Source organism: Elgaria multicarinata, chromosome 3, assembly GCF_023053635.1.
Source record: "Elgaria multicarinata webbii isolate HBS135686 ecotype San Diego chromosome 3, rElgMul1.1.pri, whole genome shotgun sequence".
Classification (NCBI taxonomy): domain Eukaryota; kingdom Metazoa; phylum Chordata; class Lepidosauria; order Squamata; family Anguidae; genus Elgaria; species Elgaria multicarinata.
This window is the reverse complement of record NC_086173.1, coordinates 29891430-29914268: the sequence shown is the minus strand read 5'-3', so window position 1 is coordinate 29914268 and position 22839 is coordinate 29891430. Positions and strand designations below refer to the sequence as shown.

Genomic DNA, 22839 nt, shown 5'->3' with positions numbered 1-22839 from the left:
TCAGGATGGCCATCTCCAAACACATCATTCTTGCAACTTCACCACTCCCCTGTATCTATGTAACAATTTGTGTATCAACTTCCAGTCAGGGAACATGCTGTTCAGTCATACTTACTGCATTTAGGAACAAGGGCATATTTCATATGCATCATGAAAAACACCACCTTTGTTACACTGCATCTCTACTGCAGGTTCATAGCCAGGCGTCAGGATTATTCATCCACTATTTTCAAGCCCACAAGAGTGTTGTTGGGTGCCCCTTGCTTTGTTCCTTTAGTCAAACTCCATACAGAATGCAATATGAATGTCCTTCATTTAAGTACCTTTCTTGACAGCTTCAGAAAAAGGTACCAATTAGATTGCTGGGCCTGGGCTATACCTTAAAAGAATAGTCTTAAAGGGTAATTGAAAGAAATAGAAGTCATTAAGGGTGCAATCCTATACAGGCTTTAGGCAGAAAAAATCTTACAACTTCCAGCATGAATTGGATTCTGCACCAAGAGATTTTGCAGTGTTTCTGTTTCGACGCTGTGAGGTTGTCCCCCAATACATAACCAAATTACACCCATGTGGTTCTGTATTGCATTCACACGTTAACTGAACTAGTAACCAAAATCCTCTTTACAGAGCAATCCTATTTGCACACAATAAAGATGCATGCATCCTCATTCTTTCACCCACCCCTGAAAATCTCCATGGCATATTTTATATTGTTGAGTGGCAGTCCTAAACCCAACTTCCCATGAACAACTACGGCACGTGATTGGCCAGAAAGTTGCCCTCCTCCGTTCTCTCGGGACACGTCACAGCGTCAACTTGGGAAAGGTTCGGCAATTCCTAAAGCGCCTTAGCCTCTAAGAGAAAGAAAAACCACCATTCCCATCATTCGTTTGGGTGTGGCTTTTGGACTACAACTCCCGTAATGCACTGCGCTCGTTTCCTCCCCGACGCTTTCTCCATGAGTGTGATGCATGTACGGCAGCGCACTGACGGTGCTGTGACGTACGCAGGGTGAGGGGTCACGGAGGCCGGAGCCGGTGTCTGGCTGACTGGCAGAACTGAGACGACCGGGAGTCGGGCATTTCCATCAGGCTCCCCCTTCATGGCGGCCCGCCGGCTCCGGGAAATCTTGCAACTGGGAGCGCGAGGAGGGCTGCGACCGAGAGCGCCCCCGACTGGCTGGTGAGCGGGGAAAGAGGAGGAGGAGAAGCAGCAGAAGCCGAGCAGGGCACAGAGCGGGGAGAGACAGATGGGTGGGGAGGAGGAGGAGGAGGAGGAGGAGCCGAACTGGAGTAGGGGAGGACAACGAAGCGGCTGGAAGATCAGATCCCCCCAAAATACAGGGGGGTTAATGTGGCCATCTCTCTTTCATGTGCTTTACACGGCTGCCTGACAGGCAAATTCAACAGGTGAAGCTCCCCCACTTCTATCAGCCCATCTCCATGTTGTGAAAAGATTCACCTGTTGAACTTCTGCTCTTCAGGCAGCTGTGAAAAGTATAGCATAGCATAGGGATGGGGAGATGTAGAATGGAAAAAGTGGACACGCTAAACGCTTTAGAGCTGTTGTGTGAGATAAGTGGCTTCCATGATGTTCTACTGAAAATGGATTAACCTTAACAGGGGACATCTGGGAACCACCCTATGCAGGGAGTGTGGGATATGGAAATAGGGTCGCAATAGGGAAAATACACAGTCATGCTAGATGCCCCTTATTTTGACCCTTAATTCAGTTGTGTACCACCGAGGAGTTTGGCGGGGGGGGGGGAAGCTTCTATTGCCTATGGAAGGTCATCAGAGGAGCAAATGGCAAAAGGAGAGGCCTTGGAAAGGGAAGGAGAAACAGAGGTTTAAAAGGATACGCCTCCACTGAGGAAGGAGGACTAAGTGGGGAAGATAGTGGTAGTTTGTGGGGAGTTACTGGTTATGTCTGTGCGAAGGAGCTTGGGAGGGTTATTTCCTGGGAGGGTCTCCGGGATCTGGAGGGTAGCAGAAGGGGTAGGATTTGCGAGTTAGGAGGCAAGACTGTGGAAGGAAGAGGGTGCAGGACAAAAAGGCCAGTGGGGAAAGCTTACTAGAAGAAAGCACACAAATGAGTGGGGAATGAGCATCTGCTGGGACTCCCATGTGGGTTGGTTTCCCCAATGGCTGGAGATGTTCTGTTCATGGCTGTGTTCCTGTAGTGGAGGGGGTGCACTGTGTGCAACAAGTAGATGTGTATTAGTAACAATTCCTCTCCTCCAGCTTATGGCACTGATGGGCGGCTGGTTGGCCACTGAGTTAACAATGCTGGGCTAGAAGGACCCTTGGTCTGATCCAGGAGAGCTCTTCTAAGGGCATGGTCATTTTGAAAGAGGGTCTGTCATGGTCTCTGGCTGGTGACATTTTTAAAATATGTAATTCCTGTAGCAAAATACAAAGGAAAGCTTCTCGTCACCAGAATGAAAAACACAGTCACCCTCGGCAATTGTATTGGTGATCACTTCTGGGTACCCATCACATTTGTTTTTACTCACAATTAAGGTGTGTAAGTGAATTCGTGCATTCTTTCAGTTTATGTTTGTTTGCAGAGTCTTTGCTGTGAGTGAAGAGCTATTTGTTGGCGGTTTTTCTTGAATCAGGTTCTGTAGAATAAGACACTGATCTTGCGCATACCAGATTGCTTCCCCTTGGTTTATTTAAGCATAGTTTATTAGAGATGGAAGTAAGGCAAGACCTCAGCGTAGGAGCAACTAGCTCTCTTCATGCCTATAGTAAAGGAAGTTGTTCATTGTATTGAGACTGATGTTAGTAAAGTGTCACTAAAGTTTGTGAAGCCTGTGTTGGCTCTATGAAACAGAAAAAGTCCCAAATTCAGAACGTGGAGCTGACATGACAATGCTGCATTTTGGTCCTTTTATCGTTCAAGCTGGAGAAGGTTGGTGGTGCGTGTTTCCTTAGCAAACACAGATGGGGCTTTAAAGTTGAGGAAGAGTTGGTGCCAGTAGAGCCACTTCCGGCATGGACTTTGGCTCCCTCTGACTCAAGACACCTATGACTTTTGAGCAGCTGTTTGATGGGCTGTCAGGAGCAAGAGTGTGCTGAGGAAGAAGGCATGTAAGTTTAAGGTTTAAGGTTCTTGTACTTTTGTACAAAGCCCTAAACAACTTGGGACCAGGATACCTGAGAGAGCGTCTTCTCCCTTACCAACCTGCCCGGTCACTGAGGTCATCCGAGGGCCTGCTCCTGGTGGTTCCACATAGATCCATCCTCCGATTGGAATCCACCAGGGGAAGAGCCTTCAGCATGGTGGCGCCCCTCCTGTGGAATTCCCTGCCTCTGGAGGTCAGGCAGGCTCCAACCTTGTACTCTTTTCGGCGCCTCCTGAAAACATCTTTATTCCAAGAAGCCTTTCTTAACATGCAGCCTTGGATTTCTGTGTTGTTGTGTTTTGTTTTGTTTTTGCTTCTTTTTAAATTTTGTTTTAACTGTTTTATTCTGTTTTTATTTTCATTTTACCTTGTACACCACTCCGAAATTTTTTCAATGAGGAGCGGTATATAAATATTCTAAATAAATAAATAAATAAATAAATGTCAGGAGTGTCATCCTTGTGGGCCTTCTTCCCCAGCGCAATTGTTGGTGGCAGCAGCATAGGGGGAGTTTGGATGGGGCTTCTGAGGTCCGGACACCTGTGGTGGGCTGCAGAGGTTGCCCATGTGTGCCTGTGCTGTAATGCAATGTTTGACTTCACAGTGCGTGAGGAAGTTGGAGTGATGGAGACCACCACATCAGTTGTGATCAAGTTGCTAAGGGGAATGCCTTTTGATGCAAGATCTTGTTTGTATTTTTGTATGAAAGGCACGAATTGGCATACGCAGGTGTGACTCCAATGAGAAGTGCTGCTGTTCTTCTTCCAGGTGGGGGTGGGGGTGGGTATTTATATGCCCCGTATACCATGTGGTGGCTGCGAAGTGGCACTGTGTCATTCATATGATGCAGCCTCCAACTCGCACCCACCACAGGGTTTTCTGGCGAAACTGTGTGGAAGCACACAGACACACACACACGGCTTACTGTGGCTTTTCCTTTTAATGTGAGGTCATCGCCTTTGCACTGTCTTTCGGTGGTGACCTCGCTGCGTAGCGAAGCTGAGGGTGTTCTGGGGGCAGATCAAGCCTCACGGTAGGTCGAGGGGATTGTGGTAGGGCTGGGCAGAGGGTGGGCTCCATGAGCTTAGAGGTTGCTGACACAGCCCAGAAAGCCTGCACTCCTTACTGTCCCCACCCCACCACTGCGATACTGTAGGATTTTAAGGGAACGCAGTGCTGTGAAGACACTCCCTAGGTAGATCTGAGGGGAGCTGCAGTAATATTTAGGTATCTGATGCTCTAAATTGCCCATTAAGACAAAGCATTTGATGCTTTTGTGTTTGAAGTGGCCTGTATCTTGGGAAGAAGAGTACTCTTCCCTTAAGCTAGTATGATGAGCTCTTGTAGTGGTTAAGAGCATAACCTATGAGCTGGAGGTCCTTGGTTCAAATGTCAACTCAGTTGTGTACTCATTGGGTGGCTTTAAGCAAGCTATTGTCTCTGAGTCTCAACACCTCTCCCGTCTGTCAGGAGTTCAGTGTCTTATAGGCTTCTTGTAAGGACTGTTGAATTAATGCATTTGAAGTGCTTTGGAGTTCCTCCTTTTGGGGTAGGATTTTCTCCCCCAACTTGGTGGATATTTTCCATTTGGAGCAGCCTTCCTTAACATGATGCCTTCTAGTTGTTTTAGACTACAACCCCCATCATTCCTGACCATTGGCTATACTGACTGGGGCTGAAGGGACAGCACCTTGTTGGGAACGGCTAATTTGGAGACTTCAATGCTTTCAGTCAACTTTTAGTAGTGGAGAATGTTTCTTCACCTAACCCATATTTTCTCTCCAAAAGTGTCTCTAAATTTGTGCCAAAAGTTTGAGTGCAAAGTGTCCAGTAACGCTCACAATTGGGCATCACTCTCTGACTCTGCTATGTGGAAGTTGTAAGGATGTTTGTAAGGGACTCCCAAATTCAGATCTGTGTTTGGTTTTGGTTTCCCAGTGTGATCTAGAGCAAGTCCTTTCCAAGTTACAGCCTCCTCATATGACCTTGAACTTAGCTTTAGATCTGAAAGTCTTTGAGTTATGCTTGAACAGCCCAGCTGACTCTGAGCAGGCTGCAGGAGGGGGCAATCCAGAATCTGTATTTGGGTTGGACAGATGCTCTTCTGCTGTCATGGGCAATTTACCTTGCCTCCCTGCCTCACTTTCCCTCCTTAATTATACACTGGGGATAACTTATAATGCTGGGGGATTGTGAAGATTAGTTAGCAAGCACAATGTGTTCCATTCTCATTAAAGCTACATGTGTCTCTTGGATAGCTATTCCAAGCTGCTTCGAAGTTGTGTTGATCTTGTGATTTTTTTAGAAGATAGTATTTTATTGTCGATTTTCAATTGGACTGTTTTTAATGTTGTACGCTGCTTAGTTTGGGAGCCTGTTTGACTAAAAAGCTGGATTAAAATGTGAGTAGAAAATATTACAAAGATGTTGGAAGATAAGCTATTGTTCTTTAGAAGATCAACACAACATCTGACTTTAGCGAATGGGTGTGGAATCCACCAGTTTTCCTTGAGAACTCTGAAGTGCTGACACTCAGAGTGCAATCCTATGTGTGTTTGCACAGAAAAAAAAGTCCTACAATTCCCAGCATTCCCCAGGCAGCTGGCTGAGGAATGCTGGGAGTTGTAGGACTTTTTTTCTGTCCAAACATGCATAGGATTGCACCCTTGGTTTCTTAAATTGGAAACCCTGCTTAGAGCTAATACCTTCCCCACCTAAGGGTCATAACCCACTTTGGAAACGGTTGGGGTATTTTTGGGAAAAGACACTAAGGGCTCATGAGTCCAGAGGGATCTGTGTGCGCCAAGTGTTTCTGGGACGTTTGTTCAGTGGGCTGGTGGTGGCCAGTGGCTCTGCAATATTTGTGTCTTTCCCCTTTTCTGTTTGCTGTGCCAGTCTGTTGGGTTTGAGCCACAGAAGGCACCAGCTTGAGATTTCATCAGCAGGGCCAAAGGTCCAGTGGAAAACTCTCCAGGGCTCTAGAGGCATGGCTCGAGACCAGAACTTAAAAAGCCTGTGCACCCAAGGTGAGGGCTGGCAGTATGTGGGCCGCAGCGCCTCCGTTTTCTTTATGGGGCATAAGCTGAGGGGTTTGGGTTAGGGTTAATCCCCAGAGAATTCTGAGCACTTTCTCAGCCCAGATTAAAAGTCCTAGATTTCAGCTGGGGTGGGTTGGATTTCCTGTGCTTCAACTTCCTTACATAATAGTCTTGTTCACAATCGCTCATTTGGCAGTGATCCCAAACAAATGTCCTTGCTAACCTGCCGGGCAGCTCTTACTGTAACTGGCCATTCTTTCTGGAGTCCCTTTGTCCCTGAACATGCCGCAATATGCTTCTTGCCTATTGCACAGGCAATCCTTTTGGGGTTGAGTTGCGTCTGGCAAATAGACCTCTGCTGCCTTGCGACACCTTGCCGGGTCCACCCACCCACACCTACCCACTTCAACCTCAGACCGGTTTCTCCCTCCTGGCATGGTCTGTAACTGCGCCAAAAGCGCTTGCCTGAGTTGCCATGTGTAGCAGAGTTATTGCTCGTGCGGCATGCGCTGAACGTTGGAACTCGCCCCTCAGCAATTTTATATTCTTTCCTTCTCTTTTGGGGAAAGGCTTTAAAGGAATCTGACTGCAGCTAATCTTTCTGAAGAGATGCCGAGCTTCGGGACCATGGTAGTGGTCCCTAAGACTGGGGTGGGGAGCAGGAAATGCTGAGGAAAGTTTCTTCAGTCCCCTGGTAACAAAGAGACCGTGGTTGCAAGCAGCCCGCAGCCCTTCCAGCTCAGGCAATGGGCATTTCTTTCTTCCCCTCAGGGAGGAAAACTAAACTCCTGCTGCCATGGGTAGATTTTCCACAGGGTGTTGTGAGCATTTATTGGCTGTCAGGGCAGCTCAGCTGGCCCGGAGGGAGGGTTCAGCAGCTGGCTTTGTGTACGTCAAAGCCAGCCAGGCGCTTTGCATGACACAGAAGCTGGCCGGGGCTGAAGGAAGTGCAGAGGGCCTTGTATAACCCTGTCTGATGTTTTCTCCCATGTCGTTTTGAGCCAGGCTTGTGGGAAGCGGAAATCGCCGCCCACAACTTAAGAGGAGCGTAGCCTAGTTAGGCTTAGGGGTGTATGGCTGCCTCTGGGACAGGCTGATAAGAAAGAAGCCACCTTTGCCTCTTAACCCTTCTCAGCCTTCCCCGACTCAGTACTGGAGCATCTGCCCTATGAAGGAAGGTTACAACAACTGGGATTGTTTAGCTTGGAAAAAAGGAGGGCTAAGGGGAGACATGATAGAGGTGTACGAAATTATGCATGATGTGGAGAATGTGGATAGGGAGACATTTTCCTCTCTCTCTCTCTCTCTCTCTCTCTCTCTCATAATTCTAGAATCCGAGGTCATTCCATGAAGCTGATGGGTGGGAGATTCAGGACAGTTAAGAGGAAGGACATCTTCACGCAGCATTTAGTTAAACTATAGAATTTGCTACCACAAGATGTGGTGATGGTCACCAATTTGGATGTCCTTAAAAGGTGGTTAGAATGGCTATGTGTTACCTTCAGTATCAGAGCCAGTAAGCCTATGTACACCTGTTGCTGGGGAACATGAGTGGGAGGGTGCTGTTGCACTGTGTTCTGCTTGTGGGTCCCTGGTCAACAACGGGTGGGCCACTGTGTGAAAAGAATGCTGGATTAGATGGACCCTTGTTCTGATCCAGCAGGGCTCTTATGCCCTTATATTCTTAATGCCTTCTAGATGTTTTTGGCTGCAGATCCCAGTATTCCTGAGCATTGGCTCTGCTGTTTGTGGCTGATGGGATTTGAAGTTGAAAACATCTGGAGGGCACCTGATGTGGAAAGGTTGCTGTGTCCTGTCCTTCTATATAACCATTATTATTATTATTATTATTATTATTATTATTATTATTATTATTTAAAAAGCCCTGTTCACTTTTCAGTTACTTTCAAATTTCTTTGGTTTTGGGAAGGGGGGGTTTGGGAGAGAGAAGACATGCCATCCAAGCAAGCATCACTGGGCCTGTGTCTCAATTGATAGGCAGACATGGTAATTTTTCATTTCTCTGACATCCTTTCATGTTCAGGATGACAGAGGTTTTGCATGAGGAAATGGCCACACCCGTTCTTAGGGTGGCTCATCAAAGTCTACAGAGGGCTGCATGGTGGTCAGGGGAATTCTGCAGAAACGAAGAGGATGCCACAACCACCCTACTATGTACTATTAGATGAAAGTTGATGCCTCTCATGTGAACTGTTTTCTATGACAGCAGTGGAAGTCTGTATACAGTGAACTGTCTGCGTTGCTTAGCAAATGAGTATTGCATGTCTACAGTGCTGAAGACTCACACACATGCAGAGATATTTTGTGTGTGTGTGTATGGGTTTTGTCAGGTATGCAGGGTTGAGGTAGGAGGCTCTAGATTAACAGGGGCCTTTGTCCTTGGAAGTTAGTTGCCCTAGAGATGAGGGTTCTGTACTGTAGAAGCCAGTTGCTAATTCCAGCCATGGAGGCAGTGACTGGGTTCGGATGACCCAGCAACCAACGGTGGGTTAAATAGTGAACAGTGGGTTAAATGGTCAACAATTGGCTATTGTGTCATCTGTCAGGACTTTTTCACACAATGAGTGATTATTCAGCTCAAATAACCAACTCTGTGTGGAGTTGATTATTTGAGCAACTGTTGGTTATTGAGCTGTCTGTTGGGCACCGTTGACTATTTCGTCACACACGGTTATTTTCGGTGACTAGAGTCCTCTGGCAAGAGTGACTAAAGCAGTGGCTGCCACTCTAGTCCAGCTGGCAGAAATTGCAATGGCTGATGGGATACCAGCAGGAGGACTGACCAGGGGAGAGAGGGTGGGGGATGTGTCAATCAAATAAAACACACCATTGACTAATAGTCAACTCAGTGCTGGCCTCCATCCACACCACGGTTGATTATAAACATGTTGTGTGGGGAGTACCCAATCAATAATCAAGCATCGAGTTGGCTATTAACCCAGCATTGGCTATTGTGTTGTCCGAATGTAGCCAATATGTCAGATGTGTCTGAATTTCCCCATCATGTCATATGAATGTAGAGATGTAAAATTTCCAGAAATTTTGAAGCCATGGGGGGGAAAAAAGGTGTTTTTTTCCAGAGGGTTCGGGAGGAAATGGAAATTTTCAGAAAAACTGACATAATGCAATATTAGCACTTTTTACAGATTGAAAGTCACTTTGTTACTTTAGGAACATAAAATGTAATTATGTCCAAGTTGGTTTGGCATAAAATTATTACATTTGTTATATAAAAGTACAGTGTATTCAAACAATTATTACAAATTGAATTTACTTTTTGAATTTGTATAATATTTTTTGAAACAAATGGAGCTACAAGCTCCTGAACTGTTAGGAACACCTGAACTGTAAGGAACCTCTTTGGTTTTGCCAGTTTATGAGGAGCAGGGGGAAAAGAATTAAAAACAAACAGAAGAAACCATCAAAGTAACAAAGAAAAATATTTATGTCTCTGCTAGTCCTCCACAGTGTCATGCAGACTTAAAGCATTCATTTCCATAGAAAGAACTGAGAAAAAAAAGGGGGACCAAAATTCAATGAATATGCATGACATTTAATCAAACTCATTTTCTGAGCTATAGCTGTCACTCAGTTTCAGTCTCTGCTTCAGTGGCAGTGCCCCCTAGAGGCAGAAATGGATCTTGCTCTTGCATTTGAGAGTTGTAGTCTCAATTTCCAACCTAGGACTCGCTTGTCCTTCGTGCACAGAAATTGTAATAATCTGATACTGTACATAGTTTTTAGAAATCATTTGGAGAAATAAATATCTGAACTCCTTGTCTTAAACATTTTATTTGTCATGCTAAAATAAAACTTCCCATAATCCATTTTTTCTTCATTTTTTTTTTCAATTTTTCGGGAAAAAACCCAAAAGAGGCTTTGAAAAAAATGGGGACGGGGACGGGGACGGGATGTTTTTTCCAAATGTTTCCATTTTCTTCTGGGCTTTCACATCTCTATATGAATGTAGGACTCAGATTCAGAAGATGTAACTTACCACTGAGTAAAGTGTTGGGTGAATGCTCCTGCTTTGGTTTCTGATGGTCATCCAAGGTCAAGGGCATGGGAATGAACCTCTGGGAGGGTGGAGTTGGGTGTCCTAGCTGTTGAGTCAAACTAACCTCAGGGACTTCTTCAGTTCTAGGTACATGCCGTCCTGTGGGATTCTGATGATCCGAGCCCCCTGTGCCATCAACAGTCTCGACTGGGATCTTAGTGTTCAGCACAGCCGGACATTTATCAACTTTACAGCGCCTTTCACCAATAAACGGAAGGAATATTCGGAGCGGAGGATCATTGGGTGAGCAGATTCATTTTGAAGGAGGATGAATGGGCTCTCGGAGGAAAACTGCATTCTCTCAGATCACTCATAAGAATTGCACAAACATCCTTTACTTGACTATTATGCTTGCCTGATCTGAGAGACTATTAATATAGTGGGCTAAGAACCCAAGAGTCTTCCCTGCTGGATCAGACCAAAAGCTTGTCAAGTCCAGCATCCTGTTCCCCATGGCGACCAACCAGATGTCTCTGGGGAGCACACAAGCATAATATAGATGCCCGTTGTGAAATAGGCCCCTCCTTTGTGTTCCCAAGCACCTGGTACTGAGAGGCATACTCTCTTTGCTACTGGAGGTAAGATATAGTCACCACAACTAGTAGCCATTGATAGCCTTGTAGTCCATGCCTTTGTCTAATCCCCCTTTAAAAGACATCTATGTTGGTAGTTACCACCACCGCATCTTGTGGCAGTGAATTCCATAAGCAAACTGTGTGCTTTGTGGAAAAGTACTCCCTTTTGTCTGTTCTGACTGTCGTGGTATTCAACTTCATTTGATCACCCTCTTGGTTTCTAGTATTATGAGAGATGTATTTATTTATTTCATTTATATCCCACCTTTTTTCCTCCAAGGAACCCAAGGTGGCGTATATAATCCTCCTCCTCTCCATTTTATCCTCACAACAACAACCCTGTGAGGTGGGTTGGGCTGAGAGTGTGTGACTGGCCCAAAGTCACTCAGTGGGTTTCCATGGCCGAGTGGGGACTAGAACCCGGATCTCCCAACACCCAGTCCAACACCTTAGCCACTAGGCCATACTGGCTCTAGAGAAACTTCTTTCTGTTGAATGCCTTCCCCATCATACCTAGTTTTATACATCCCTTCCCCCTACTCACCTTTTTTCCAACATTAAAAAGCCCTGACATGTGGCCCTCCAGATGTTGTTCAATAGCCAGCATAGCTGATGATTGAGCGATGATGGTAGCTGCAATCCAGCAACATCTGGAGGGGCACACGTTTCCCAGCTTTGGGCCACAGGGACAGAGCTCTGTATTCTTAGCTCTCTGTGTGTGTTTGAGTGAGTTACTTAAACAATGGTCCTAACTGTGTTTATGTAGAAGATAGTCCTCTTTAATTGAACCTGTTTAGGATCAAGGGGTTAGTTGTACTGGGCCTCACCCACAACTTCTTTTTTAGGACTTTAGTGCTCTATTCTGCACTACTGTAGGTTTGGATGAATAAATGTAAGAATGAAATATGTGTATATCCTGATAGCAAGGTGTGGGGTACAGAGGTCTGTCTGATGAGAATAAATTTTGTACACAGACTCCCAAATTTTGCTATCAGGAAACCCAATTTCTGCAGTTATATGGCGCTTTCTGAAAACTTCCCCATCCATGCAGGATACATGACTTTATTATTGCCCCTGAAGGGTTACATTAGATATGAAAGGTGTGTTTGGCATAACAAAAGCTCTGGAGCTCTTCATTCAATATGTTGTGGTTTAGCAGTTATGGATGTTTGCTTCACTTTGAACTTTGGCATCTCCCTCTGCACGAAAATACTCAAAGCTCTGAACGTGGGCACAAATCATGCATGTTTCCATTTATTGCTGTGTCCCAAATGCCTCTTGCGTCTTTTGCTGTAGGTTCCTACTTCGTTGGTTTTCTCTGCAGTAACAAAGCACATCTAGTTTGCAGTCTCCATGATTTTGAACTGGAAAGCTAGATTTTGAGACCGGCTGGTTAAAGCTCTGTGAAATTTTATGGGCAGGGTTGGTATGGCGAGAGGTCTTAGCCCTTCAACCCCTCCCGTTATCCTTCTCCTGCCTGTTTCCTCGGCCAATTCAGTGTCCCTGCTCCATCCTGATGCCTTCTACTGAAACCATCTCTTAGGTTGGGGGAATAAAGCATACAAATTGCATTGTATCTCCCTACCTCCCGCCGCGCTCACCCCCAAAATGAAAACCAAAGCCTTAGCTTTGAGGAGGGGGAGGCAAAGCTACTTGGAAAGTTCTCTGTCTTTGACACACACTGAGCACGATAGCTCAGAGCTCAACAAAGAGCGAGTTTCCACCTTCCTGTATTTCAGAGACGTGCATACGTGTTCCATTTCTGAGTACCCTCTTTTCGGTAGCTCCCCTGGACAGTTCAGTTAGAAAATGCTTTGCCTTTCCCCTGTGATGCATGCAGTGTACTGCCATTGTAAGGTTGTCCGCGTCACTTGGCTCCTGATTTCACTCTCCTCTTCCTTGCAGTTACTCCATGCAGGAGATGTACAGCGTTGTATCCAATGTGGACGAATACAAGGAATTTGTGCCCTGGTGCAAGAAATCAGTGGTGGTCTCCAAGCGCACAGGCCATGTGAAGGCCCAGCTGGAAGTTGGATTCCCTCCAGTTGTGGAGCGTTACACATCCATTGTGACGCTGGTGCGGCCTCATCTAGTGAAGGTGGGCTCTACGTGTGTGTGTGCGCAGTCCAGATTTGTCCACAAGGGCCACACGATTAACACCCTACATGGGTGAACTGGCTGATGGGTGAACCGAGCTGCGTTTGGAGCGAGGAGGATAGGGTTGGATGCTCTCGTGTGAGATCATCTGGGTGGGCCTGGACTTTTGCTAGCCAAGGCCTTCTCTGACCTTGCCCCTGTCCTCTCTCCCAGGCTGTCTGCACGGATGGGAAGCTCTTCAACCACCTGGAGACCAGCTGGCGCTTCAGCCCCGGCATCCCAGGCTACCCTCGCACGTGCACGGTGGACTTCTCGGTGAGCTCGTGTGGCGAAAAGCCTTCCCAGCCCCCTCGGCTCTTCCTGCAGGAAGGATTTGGTCAGTCTGTGCTGTCATGGGTGGGCCGGTCCTTTTGAAACAGGAAAGCAAAGTGCTGGCCTGGGGCAGAGCCCAGAACATTATCGGCAAGCGTTAGTCAGCCGAAGAATGGAATGTTTTGCTCATGTCCCCAAGTAGTCAAGAACCTGATTTCATGCGTGAGGTTTTATGCCTCTTGGATCTGCTCCCTAACTCTTAGAGGGCAAATGAGAACCATAACATCCATTTTTGCTTAATGAACATGACCTCCAGCGAGTCCCTCTATCATGATTCTCAAAGTGTGAGCTCCTGTGAGGGAAGGTATACTTGCTGTGGGATGCTGGACTTCTTCCTTCCTTCTCCAGCTTCTTGTATTTATCTAGAGTGGGACACAAGGCAGAGATGGGCCTGTTTCTGCCCCAACCCCCAGCCCCGGAATAATCCCAGCCAGCAGCCGCGTGCCCCTCCCCTTGCTGTACTAAGACACTTCAGGACTAATGAAGTAATGCCCTATTATTGGATGGAGCCAACCTGATCACGAGGCAGGGCGAAGTGCTTGTCTTAGGTGCCAAATGAGCGCAAGCCCCACACTTTTCCTCCCTCTTCCCCTCTGGTAATGCACCGCTGCCCCCGAGACCTCTTCTGTTGTTTGGGTAAGAGTCTCTAAGATGGTGCCGTTGCCCTACCGCAACCAGTAAGGCTGCCTTCCTCAACTTGCTGCCCTACAGATGTTTTGGACTGCAGCTCCCATCAGGCCTAGCAAGTAGTTGGGGTGATGGGAGCTGTAGTTCAAAATCTGGATGGCCCCAGGTTGGTGAAGGTTGTCCTGGGGGGACTCTCCAGGCCATCAGAGGATGGGAAGAATTGAGAAAGAGAGAGAATTCTGCTGCCCCCACATCTCTCTCCATCTTCTTGTCATGTCTAACCCTACTGCCCCTGCTTTGGGAGATGATGTTTCAGGTAATCAATCAGAATCAGATTCAGAACTAGAAGACGCAGCGCCAGACACCAGCCAGCCTGTACCAGTGCAGGAGGAAGCTCTCACGGGCGATTCCCCACCTGGGAGTCAGCCCTCTCCGGAGCTTGTCTCCTCAAGGCCAAATCCTACACACTCGGTGGGAAGTGAGCTTTCTTCTGGAGGAGAGCACCCCGCCAAGCTAGCTGATGCTAGGGTCCGCTGGAAGCTCAAATGCACAGGGCAGAAGGAAGGTGTGAGAAAGTCGGTTCAATTACGCCAGAATCTTCCTCCGCACCAGGCTCTCTGAAGTTACAGGCATTTGGGAAGTGGCTTCCTATTCTTCTTGAGCGGACAGTTGTCTTGCTTAGTTTGCATAGTTTTGCCTAGGGGGACGTTTCCAAGAGGTTAGACTCACTTCAGGTAAAAGAGACGTTTGTTGCTTAATAAAAGCTTTGTGGATTACTTAGCAAGCCTCGTCATTTGCCTCCCATCGAAAGCAGGAGTGTTCTGAGAAACACAACACTTCTCCCACTGCCTGCAGATTTGATTGCTGCCTTTTTGGTTCAAGATGATGGTCGGAATTTTCACTTTGCTGAAGACTATCCCAGATAGAGGTAGAACAAATCCTAACAGTTTCATGAGAATCGGTTGGAAGGTTTCCGAATCCATCACGGTCATACAAACAAACACTATTTATATAGATTAAAGCTTGTTGAAAAGAGCTTCAGCTGCTCAATTCTTTGTATTTATTTACATTTATATGTATTTATTTATAGCATTTTTATCTCGCCCTTCAGCCAGAACGGCTCACAAAGCTAAGCAATAAGACTGCCCCATGCATATAATAAGACTGCCACATGCATATAATCTAAAAGATGCAACGTGAAAAGGAAGGGATTGGGAGGGAGAAGAAAAATTGCAGGTCCCGGCACTAGCTTCTTAGGGCGGCTTCTTCTTCTTCTTCTGAAGTCCTCTGCAGGGGCAGTTGGCGGCAGGCAGCTGTATCCAGGCGTGATGGAGAAGCGCTTGACCGCTGCTTCCCCTCGCTCTTATTTTCCCCCCGTGCCTGAAAGCGAGGGCCGCCTGCATCTCACGCTCTCCCTTCCTCCTTCTCTCCCCAGATTTCTTTCGAGTTCCGCTCCCTGATCCACTCACAGCTGGCCACGGTTTTCTTCGACGAGGTGGTCAAGCAGATGGTGGCGGCCTTTGAGCGCCGGGCATCCAAGAACTACGGTCCCGAGACCCGCATTCCCCGCGAGCTCATGTTCCATGAGATCCACCAGACGTGAAGGCCGCCCCGCTGCTCCAGTGGCCCCGCGGACACTCTGGGCCGGGGGGTGCCGAGCTCTTGTGGCTCCCCCGGCCTCTCTTGTTTTTCTCTATTTATTTGGTTTCTCCTGGTATCCTGTCTAATTTATCCACTGGGCCTGGTGTGATGAACGAGACTTAGGGCCAGGCTGCCGTGTGACCTCCGGAGCAACTTCTCCACGTTCTCTTGCCTGGACGGGCTCTTATGCTGGGTCATTCGTTCATACATACCTACATATATTTTGTAGCACATGTTATTTGAAGCTCCCCCCCCACTCCTTCTTTTCAACCCCCTGCCCCTCCATCCCATTCCCCACCAATCATATATCCCAGTGTGGCTGCCTTAGGCTGTGCCAACCCCTGTTCGTTGCGGGGGAGAGGTGGCAGAAGCTTGCGCATGTGTCATCAAGTTCTCCTTCTGTGCTGAGTGACTGAGCCTGTTGGAAACTGTGCCTCTTAAATCATGTGTGTAAAAAAAACAAAAAAGCCAGCCTGACTGGGGCTGCTTCCTGGTAATAGAAAGGATTGCAGGGAGAAGGCTGTACCTGTTTCCCGATACTTCTCCCTAGTGGTTGGGTTTGCAGGACCCCTGCTCTGGAGGGAGGATTTGGAGCCCCGTCAAGGGAGGGCGGATGTAGCAGGAGGGAGGCAAGCAGTCTAGCAGAGCCGAGTGGCTGGTCTCTGTTATGGAGGAGGGTGGAGGGGAGAGAGGCTGTTGCTGCCCTGAGGCTCTGTTAAGCGGCCGTCAGGCCTTCTGCGCTCTTGCATCCGTCTTGGCCTCGTCTTTCTCACCCAACTGATACCGTATGCTTTGTTTGTAGTTAAGCTGTGGGGGGAAGTGGCACCCAGTCCGCTGACCCCGTGGATGCCAAATTTGGGCTGGTAGCTGAGTGCAACTGAGTTCTGAGATTTGAAGGAGAGATGTGCCAAACGTAAGGCGAAGGAAGGCATGGCTCAGGGAGCTTGGACAGTTTTTAAAATGGGATACTAGAAGCCCCCAAGTGGGTGCATTTTGGGGAGGGGAACAACCACTCCCTGTTGGAATGCCACCGGAGCCTTCTATAAAGTCTGGGTTGCCAGAGCTCCTGGATGTCGGATACTCTGGAATGTCACTCCTCTCTCAGAACCACAGCATTTGGTGTCTTGTGCTCTCTAGGGACGTGCGGTGACCGAGGCATCTATGGGAGGTGGCGAGACGGTGGAACCGTTGTGTGAGCTAGCAGGTGCCTTCATTTCCCTCCAGCCCCATAGTTGCTTGCTGCTCTGTATTAAGGGTCTCTAGGGAAACGGCATGAACAGGCCAGGGGCTGCAGCTTTGGGGGACGAGGTTCCCACCTCCCCAGAATGGTGGCTCCTCTCCCACTGGATCTGGATCTTTCCATACCAGGAGAGATCGGCCTTGTGTAGTTCGCGCAAGATGAAATACCCGCAGTGGGCTACGAGAGAGGAGTAAGTGCCCCGCCGTCTCCGACGCAGCCGGCAGGAGGGAAGGGACATAATTGGTATCCACAGATCCCGGCTACAGTTCTGAATCTTGCCAAGCTCCATTGCTTGGCCAGTTTTGAAAGCCGGGTGCTGCAGTCACCCTGTCTGCCCAGCCGCTGTTCCAGAAACCACCTCCTGTATCCATTACCTCGTCAGCCTCTCCAAATCCCCCCACCCTTTTCTGAGATCCATTTGTGCTGCCGGTTTTGCTGTAACCCCGATACCTTCTCCCTGTTTTGCAAAGGAGTGTTACTTCCATTAGATGCACATTTTGCACAAACCGTGTGTGCACCTGATTGCCAGGGGTGGGGGAGGATGGTGCTGGCTCAGCCAGGGGCCCAGGGAGGGGCTGAGTCAGCACCCCCCCCCATGTCCCACTCGCCGTATCAAGGGCTGTTCCGTGCCATGTGGGCTTTGGGCATTCTGGGCACCAGGCTGTATGTTCTGGGTTCGTGTGTGTGTGTGTGTGCGTGTGTGTGTGCGTGCACGCGCATGCCTTCATGGAGATGTAACATTGGACGAGTGTGGGAGCGAGAGTGATCACATTGTATGTTGTTTCCATAGCTTCCCATTGACCATGGCTTTGTGAGGCTCTGGGCTCCGTATGCAGGGAATTGGGAGGAGGGCTGGGGGATATTTTATTTTTAATGGATGCGTAGGGTATTAATGTAACTAATAAAGAATGAATAAATGTTGGGTCGGGGAAACTAACGCAGACGGCTAAACGTTGGGCCCTGCTTTTCTATGCCCCTGTTCAGCAATCTGGCCATCTTCCTTGCTGTGCTGCAATGCCTCTACTTTGTGCAGTTGGGGACAGGAGGGAGGGAGAGGTTCTCCGGCAAATGGTCCAACCAGGGCTTGTCTTGCAGATAAACCTCTTCTTCTCTGAGCTTTCCCCTTCAAGAAGTGGGGGTGGTTATGGGTTATGGGTCACAGATCAGAGCCTGCCATGCTTGGGCAGCGGGTGGCAAGCAGCCACTGTGGCAAGCGGGCACAGGGAAAACGCTCCTCCGACAGTCCTGTGTCATGGATACCTGAGTTGTTGATGCAGCTGGGTTTTTCCCCCCAAGGCTGCCTGCTTTTTTTCCACGGTACAATGGATGAGGCTTCCTTTGGTTTGCCACCAGGCAAGGTCCCACGCTTAGCTTTCTGGGGATGTCTGCTATTTCTGAATCTGCGGAGAGGCTAGCGTGGACACGACTCCAGGAACAACCGCCCACCTGCCGTGCCGTATACCGATTTAGCAACCTGGCTTTGAGGCAGCTCCTCCAAGTCTTATTCCACCACCTAGGTTTTGAATGACAGCTGTCTCAGGGCAGAGTTGGGTTGTAGTCATCTGGAATTGGCATTGCATGATAATAGGTGTCTTTTGTGGAGATGTTTCCACAGCCTTCCCCCCTCCACCCACCAAAAAACTCTTACCTTTCATATTTAACGGTCCTCTCCTTTTCCCCTGCTTCCGAAATGTGCTGATTGAAGGAGTCTTGGTTCGTTTGGGGCCATTTGAAACTATTTACTTGCTCTTTATCCCAGTTTCTGCTGTTCCCCTGTATGCACGACAAACAGGCTTTGCTATGGAGTGTGCACACTCATAACCCTCCAGGGAAGGAAAGGCTTGCATTTTTAAGGCCAGTGTTTCCCAGAATGCTTGTCTGATCAAGTAACTGCTCACTTCCTCTTTAAAGAGGCATAAATGTTTGTGAAGAAGCCATCCCAAGGGGTCCCAGATACCCGGGAAAAAGCCCTGGATGAAGATAAGCTTCTCTCGAGCATTCTGTGAATGAAAAACTGTAGCGTTAGGATGGCAGCTTCCTGCTTAGTTCCCCTTGTTAGCTAGGGTGACCATATGGGAAGGAGGACACGGGGCTCCTGAATCTTTAACGGCTGTATAGAAAAGGGCATTTCAGCAGGTGTCATTTGGATGCATGCAGCGCCTGGTGAAATTCCCTCTTCATCACAACAGTTAAAGCTGCAGGAGCCCTGCTCTCTGTTGTATCTGGTCAAGAAGGCAGGGCTCCATATGGTCACCCTATTGATATCTGACATGCATGCATTGAGGTGCAATTGGGATGGCCCCAAATGTGAAGTCTTTTGGTCCGTATGTGTGGCAACAGGTCCTTGAATCTCAATCCCGTGATGTGTCTAGCACAGCAACTGAAGCAATGCAGGAAAAGCAGATCCCTCAATGCTTTAAAGATAACCTAGTTTGAACCCATATGTTTTATCTGAGGCTCAGTTATGTTGAAAGGAGAATTTGGGGGTCACGTTGCCATGTCTGAGCAGCCTTCTACCATAAAGGGTGGCTAGAAGCATAAGTGGATCAAGCATTTTAAAGCAATTGGTACATTCAAGCATGGCCTTTCCCAACTGGGCACCTCCAGAAATGTTGGACTGCAACTCCCATGACTTCCTCCATGCTGGCCGAGAATCATGGGAGTTGTAGTCCAGCGCATCTGGAGGTGCCCAGGTTGGGGAAGACTACTGAAGGATATTACAGGAATAATCCAAGCAGATACCACTTCTTCCACGGTCTGGCAATCTTACTATAAAGTCACGGATTTTCACCTTTCTAACAAAGGCTGCAATCCTTCTCGTGCTTATTTCTGGAGCTAGACCCATTGAACTTGGTGGGATCTACTCCTGTGTAAACACGTAGCATTGCATTTATTTAGACTTAATTGCCTGGCTGTTTCAGAGTCTGGGTATTGAAAGAGAAGGCTGGTTATTTGTAAGCTAGTTTTTGAGTACAATTAGCTTGTTCTTCCTTGGTGTAAGGTGATATACCAACGTGCTATTTCAGAGGAGTATAGAAAATATAGGCAGAATGCGGTATTTGGTGCAGAATTCTGCAGAATCGCATCTTTTCTCTTTAAAAAAAATGCAAGTTCCTAGTTCTTATGGGCTAGAACAAAATATTTAGACCTGTAAGCAATACCTAAAGAAAACTCAGAAACCAGAGAAGTGGCTGAATTAGATCTTCATTGTGCTCTGCAGTTTTTTAAAAGGCATTTTTCCCAATTTGCATAACTTATACAGACCATAGGACTTCGTTTTTATTTATTTTGTGCCTACTTTGGCATGACTTTTTTTAAAAAATTTTTATGGACCATATACAAACAGCTGCTTCCCAGCCGGGCACTACTCTGCAAAGTTGGTTTCTTTTGTGGATGTGCAACCTGCATCTCTGTTTTGACAGTAGATTCTTGAGAACAACGCTGTGCGTTCAGAGAATACAGAACTTATAGTAGGCTCTTTGCAGGCAGATTTCTGTCCCAAAAGAGTGTTCTTCAAAGCTGGTCTTGTTAGCAAACAATTTATTTAGCACTTCCTTGATCCCTGAGTTTTCTCACGGTGGTTGAGCTCTCCTTCACAGCCATGACTAGAAACTTGCTTTTTTTTAAAATGAAAAAAATGAAATGCAAGTTGCTCATTGCAATTCTGGTGACTCCCACCTAAAGGTGAAAGGGAGCAACCTTATAATTATTAATTTGCTAAGCAGGGACCAAATTTAGATATTCTTAACCAAGACATAGCAAGTTATTTCTGGCTCTTGAAAGATCAGCTAATCTAGCAATATATTAGTCTGTTCTCTTCAAGCACCAGGAGACAGGCTAGTAGCTCTGCTATTACCTGGAATCATTGCACACCTGATCCTTGCGTCATGGCTAGCATTTTCTGTCGTCCTACCCTATTACTCCCTGTTAAATGGACAGAGAGAAGTAGCACCAAACTAGAGTGTGCTGTCATGAGTCCCGCTGAAAACTGGGATGCAAAGTTCGGCCTGACCTAACTTCGGTTGTGGTCGGAACAAAACTAAGTTAATGTGTCAGGGTTAGGTGTTTGTTTAAACTTTCCCCCGTGATTTCAGGCTTCCTGCCAATCCTTGCTCAGCCTCAAGTACTGACAAGATATTTTGCCTTAGTGCAGCCGTCCCCAATCTAGTGCCCTTCAGATGTCTTGGGACTACAACTCCCAGCATCCCCTGGCTAGCATAGCTGGGAGTTGTAGTTCTAACACATCAGGAGGGCGCTAGGTAAGGGTGCCCTAGTGGAACTCATGCTGGCCCTTTAGAACTCTCTCTGTTGCCCAAAACCATCAATGCATTACTTGTGGTTTGCTTGTATGAGTACCTTCCTTTAAAAATGGTTCTTAGTGTCTCTCTCCTCCCTCATCCAAGGACCCTGGAGTTCTCAGCTTCCCAGGTTGCTCTGTGTTCGACAACTGAACCTGCTGCTCTCCATGGGCAAAGCAGATCTATGATCAATGTTGCAGTGCCTTCTGCTTTTACCTGTGTAGATCTTCATACCGGCTCCAGCGGCCTCATATGCTCCTTAGCCTGGTATGTGCTACCTCAGCTTGTAAGAAAGGGGATGTTTTCCAGAGGAAAATTAAGGGGAAGAGTAGATGAAATCATGCACAGTAGGAGAAAATAATTATTTTGCCCTACCCTTTAACTGTGAATCTTATTTGATAATTGCAAAATCTGAGAATGTTCAAAGACAGAACCAATCCCCAGAGCCTTTTTATAGACCAATAAAAAATGTTTGCAAAAGATGACTAACCTGACTGAAATGTTATGGGGTTGTAATAAGTGGTGGTAATGGTGATGCAAAGGTGCATAGGGGTTAAGAACATAAGAAGAGCCCTGCTGGATCAGACCAAGGGTCCATCTAGTCCAGCACTGTGTTCACACGGTGGCTGACCAGTTGTCTGCCAGGAACAGACAAGCAGGACAGGAGTGCAATAGCACCCTTCCACCCACAGTCTCTAGGCACTATGGAAAAATCTTCAGTAAGCAATGGAGGTGGCAAAGAATCTCCCACCATGCCTTGTTCTTCTATAACACACACACCTTCCATACCTGGATTGCACCTGGGGCACTAATACCCACTGAAATTGCTCCAGGTGGGATGGGACAAGAAATTTGCTTTAGTGCTGCCTTCCCCAACCTGGTACCCTCCAGATGTGTTAAACTACAACTCCCAGCATCCCCCAAGAATTAGACCCCAAAGCTTTTAACATCTAGGAAATAAGATTTCCCACTTGACAACCACATTCTGCATTCAGAAAAGAGGGATATTGAACAAGGTGAGCAATAAACCTAATTTATCCAAATGAACTTGATGCTGTGCTTTGCAGTAGTTAGCAGATATGTAGCACCCAGTGTGTCAGAGAAGGGAGAACAGAAGTAATTGCAAAACTATTCAGGCTGTAGATGAGCCTTCCAGGTATTTTGGGCTATAATTCCCACCAGCCCCAGCCAGCATGGCCAGGGATGATGGGAGGTGGAATCCAAACAACCTAGAGAATACAAGCCTGGTGTAGATGTTACAACTGACCCTCCCTCCTTGACAATTGTCATAGTATCACCTAAGACAGGGCCCAGGTTGGAAGAAGACGACTCCAGCTATCTGCTGTGACCATTTCCCAAACAAAGCTATTTTAAAATGAAACCTGGACAAGCACTCGATTCTGCATTACAGGCAGCCAGTGCTGTACACGTAGTTACAGAACTGTAAAGGATCACCTGCCTTTCTTGTGCGTTATCTATTTGCTCATAAAGGATTATATCCCTCTGGTTCGATGACCGACCCAGGCCCCGTTACCCCTTCTCCTTGAGCCCAAATCCAGCAGACTTGGGCCCAAGCGATGGGTGGCTTCTTGCAGTAGCTCCCAGCAAAAGTGAAGTTGCCCACTCGGGAAACCTGCTGCAGTCCTTCTGGGGCTACCAGTTCATACCGCAGAGGTGAAAGATCACTATCGAGGGCTTCCCCATATGAAAGCACAGGGCTGGGGGGAAGATGTTCACACATGA

At 47.4% G+C, this 22839-nt stretch overlaps 1 protein-coding gene across 1 annotated transcript; it reads left to right on the top strand.

The window, feature by feature from the left end:
* The first annotated feature begins 1040 nt into the window (after positions 1-1040).
* COQ10A (coenzyme Q10A) lies at positions 1041-21557 on the top strand. The gene is made up of 5 exons (XM_063119831.1): positions 1041-1182; positions 10328-10489; positions 12727-12919; positions 13132-13233; positions 15353-21557. Exons 1-5 carry the CDS (start codon positions 1103-1105, stop codon positions 15518-15520), a joined length of 705 nt encoding a protein of 234 aa, XP_062975901.1. The 5' UTR covers positions 1041-1102; the 3' UTR covers positions 15521-21557.
* The last annotated feature ends 1282 nt before the right edge of the window (positions 21558-22839 follow it).

Bases quoted from the DNA above. Each gene is read 5' to 3' on its own strand.
- COQ10A (XM_063119831.1), top strand. From the start codon at position 1,103: ATGGCGGCCCGCCGGCTCCGGGAAATCTTGCAACTGGGAGCGCGAGGA. The intron at 1,183-10,327 runs GTGAGCGGGGAA...GGACTTCTTCAG, and splicing joins AGAGCGCCCCCGACTGGCTG to TTCTAGGTACATGCCGTCCT. The intron at 10,490-12,726 runs GTGAGCAGATTC...TCTTCCTTGCAG, and splicing joins TCGGAGCGGAGGATCATTGG to TTACTCCATGCAGGAGATGT.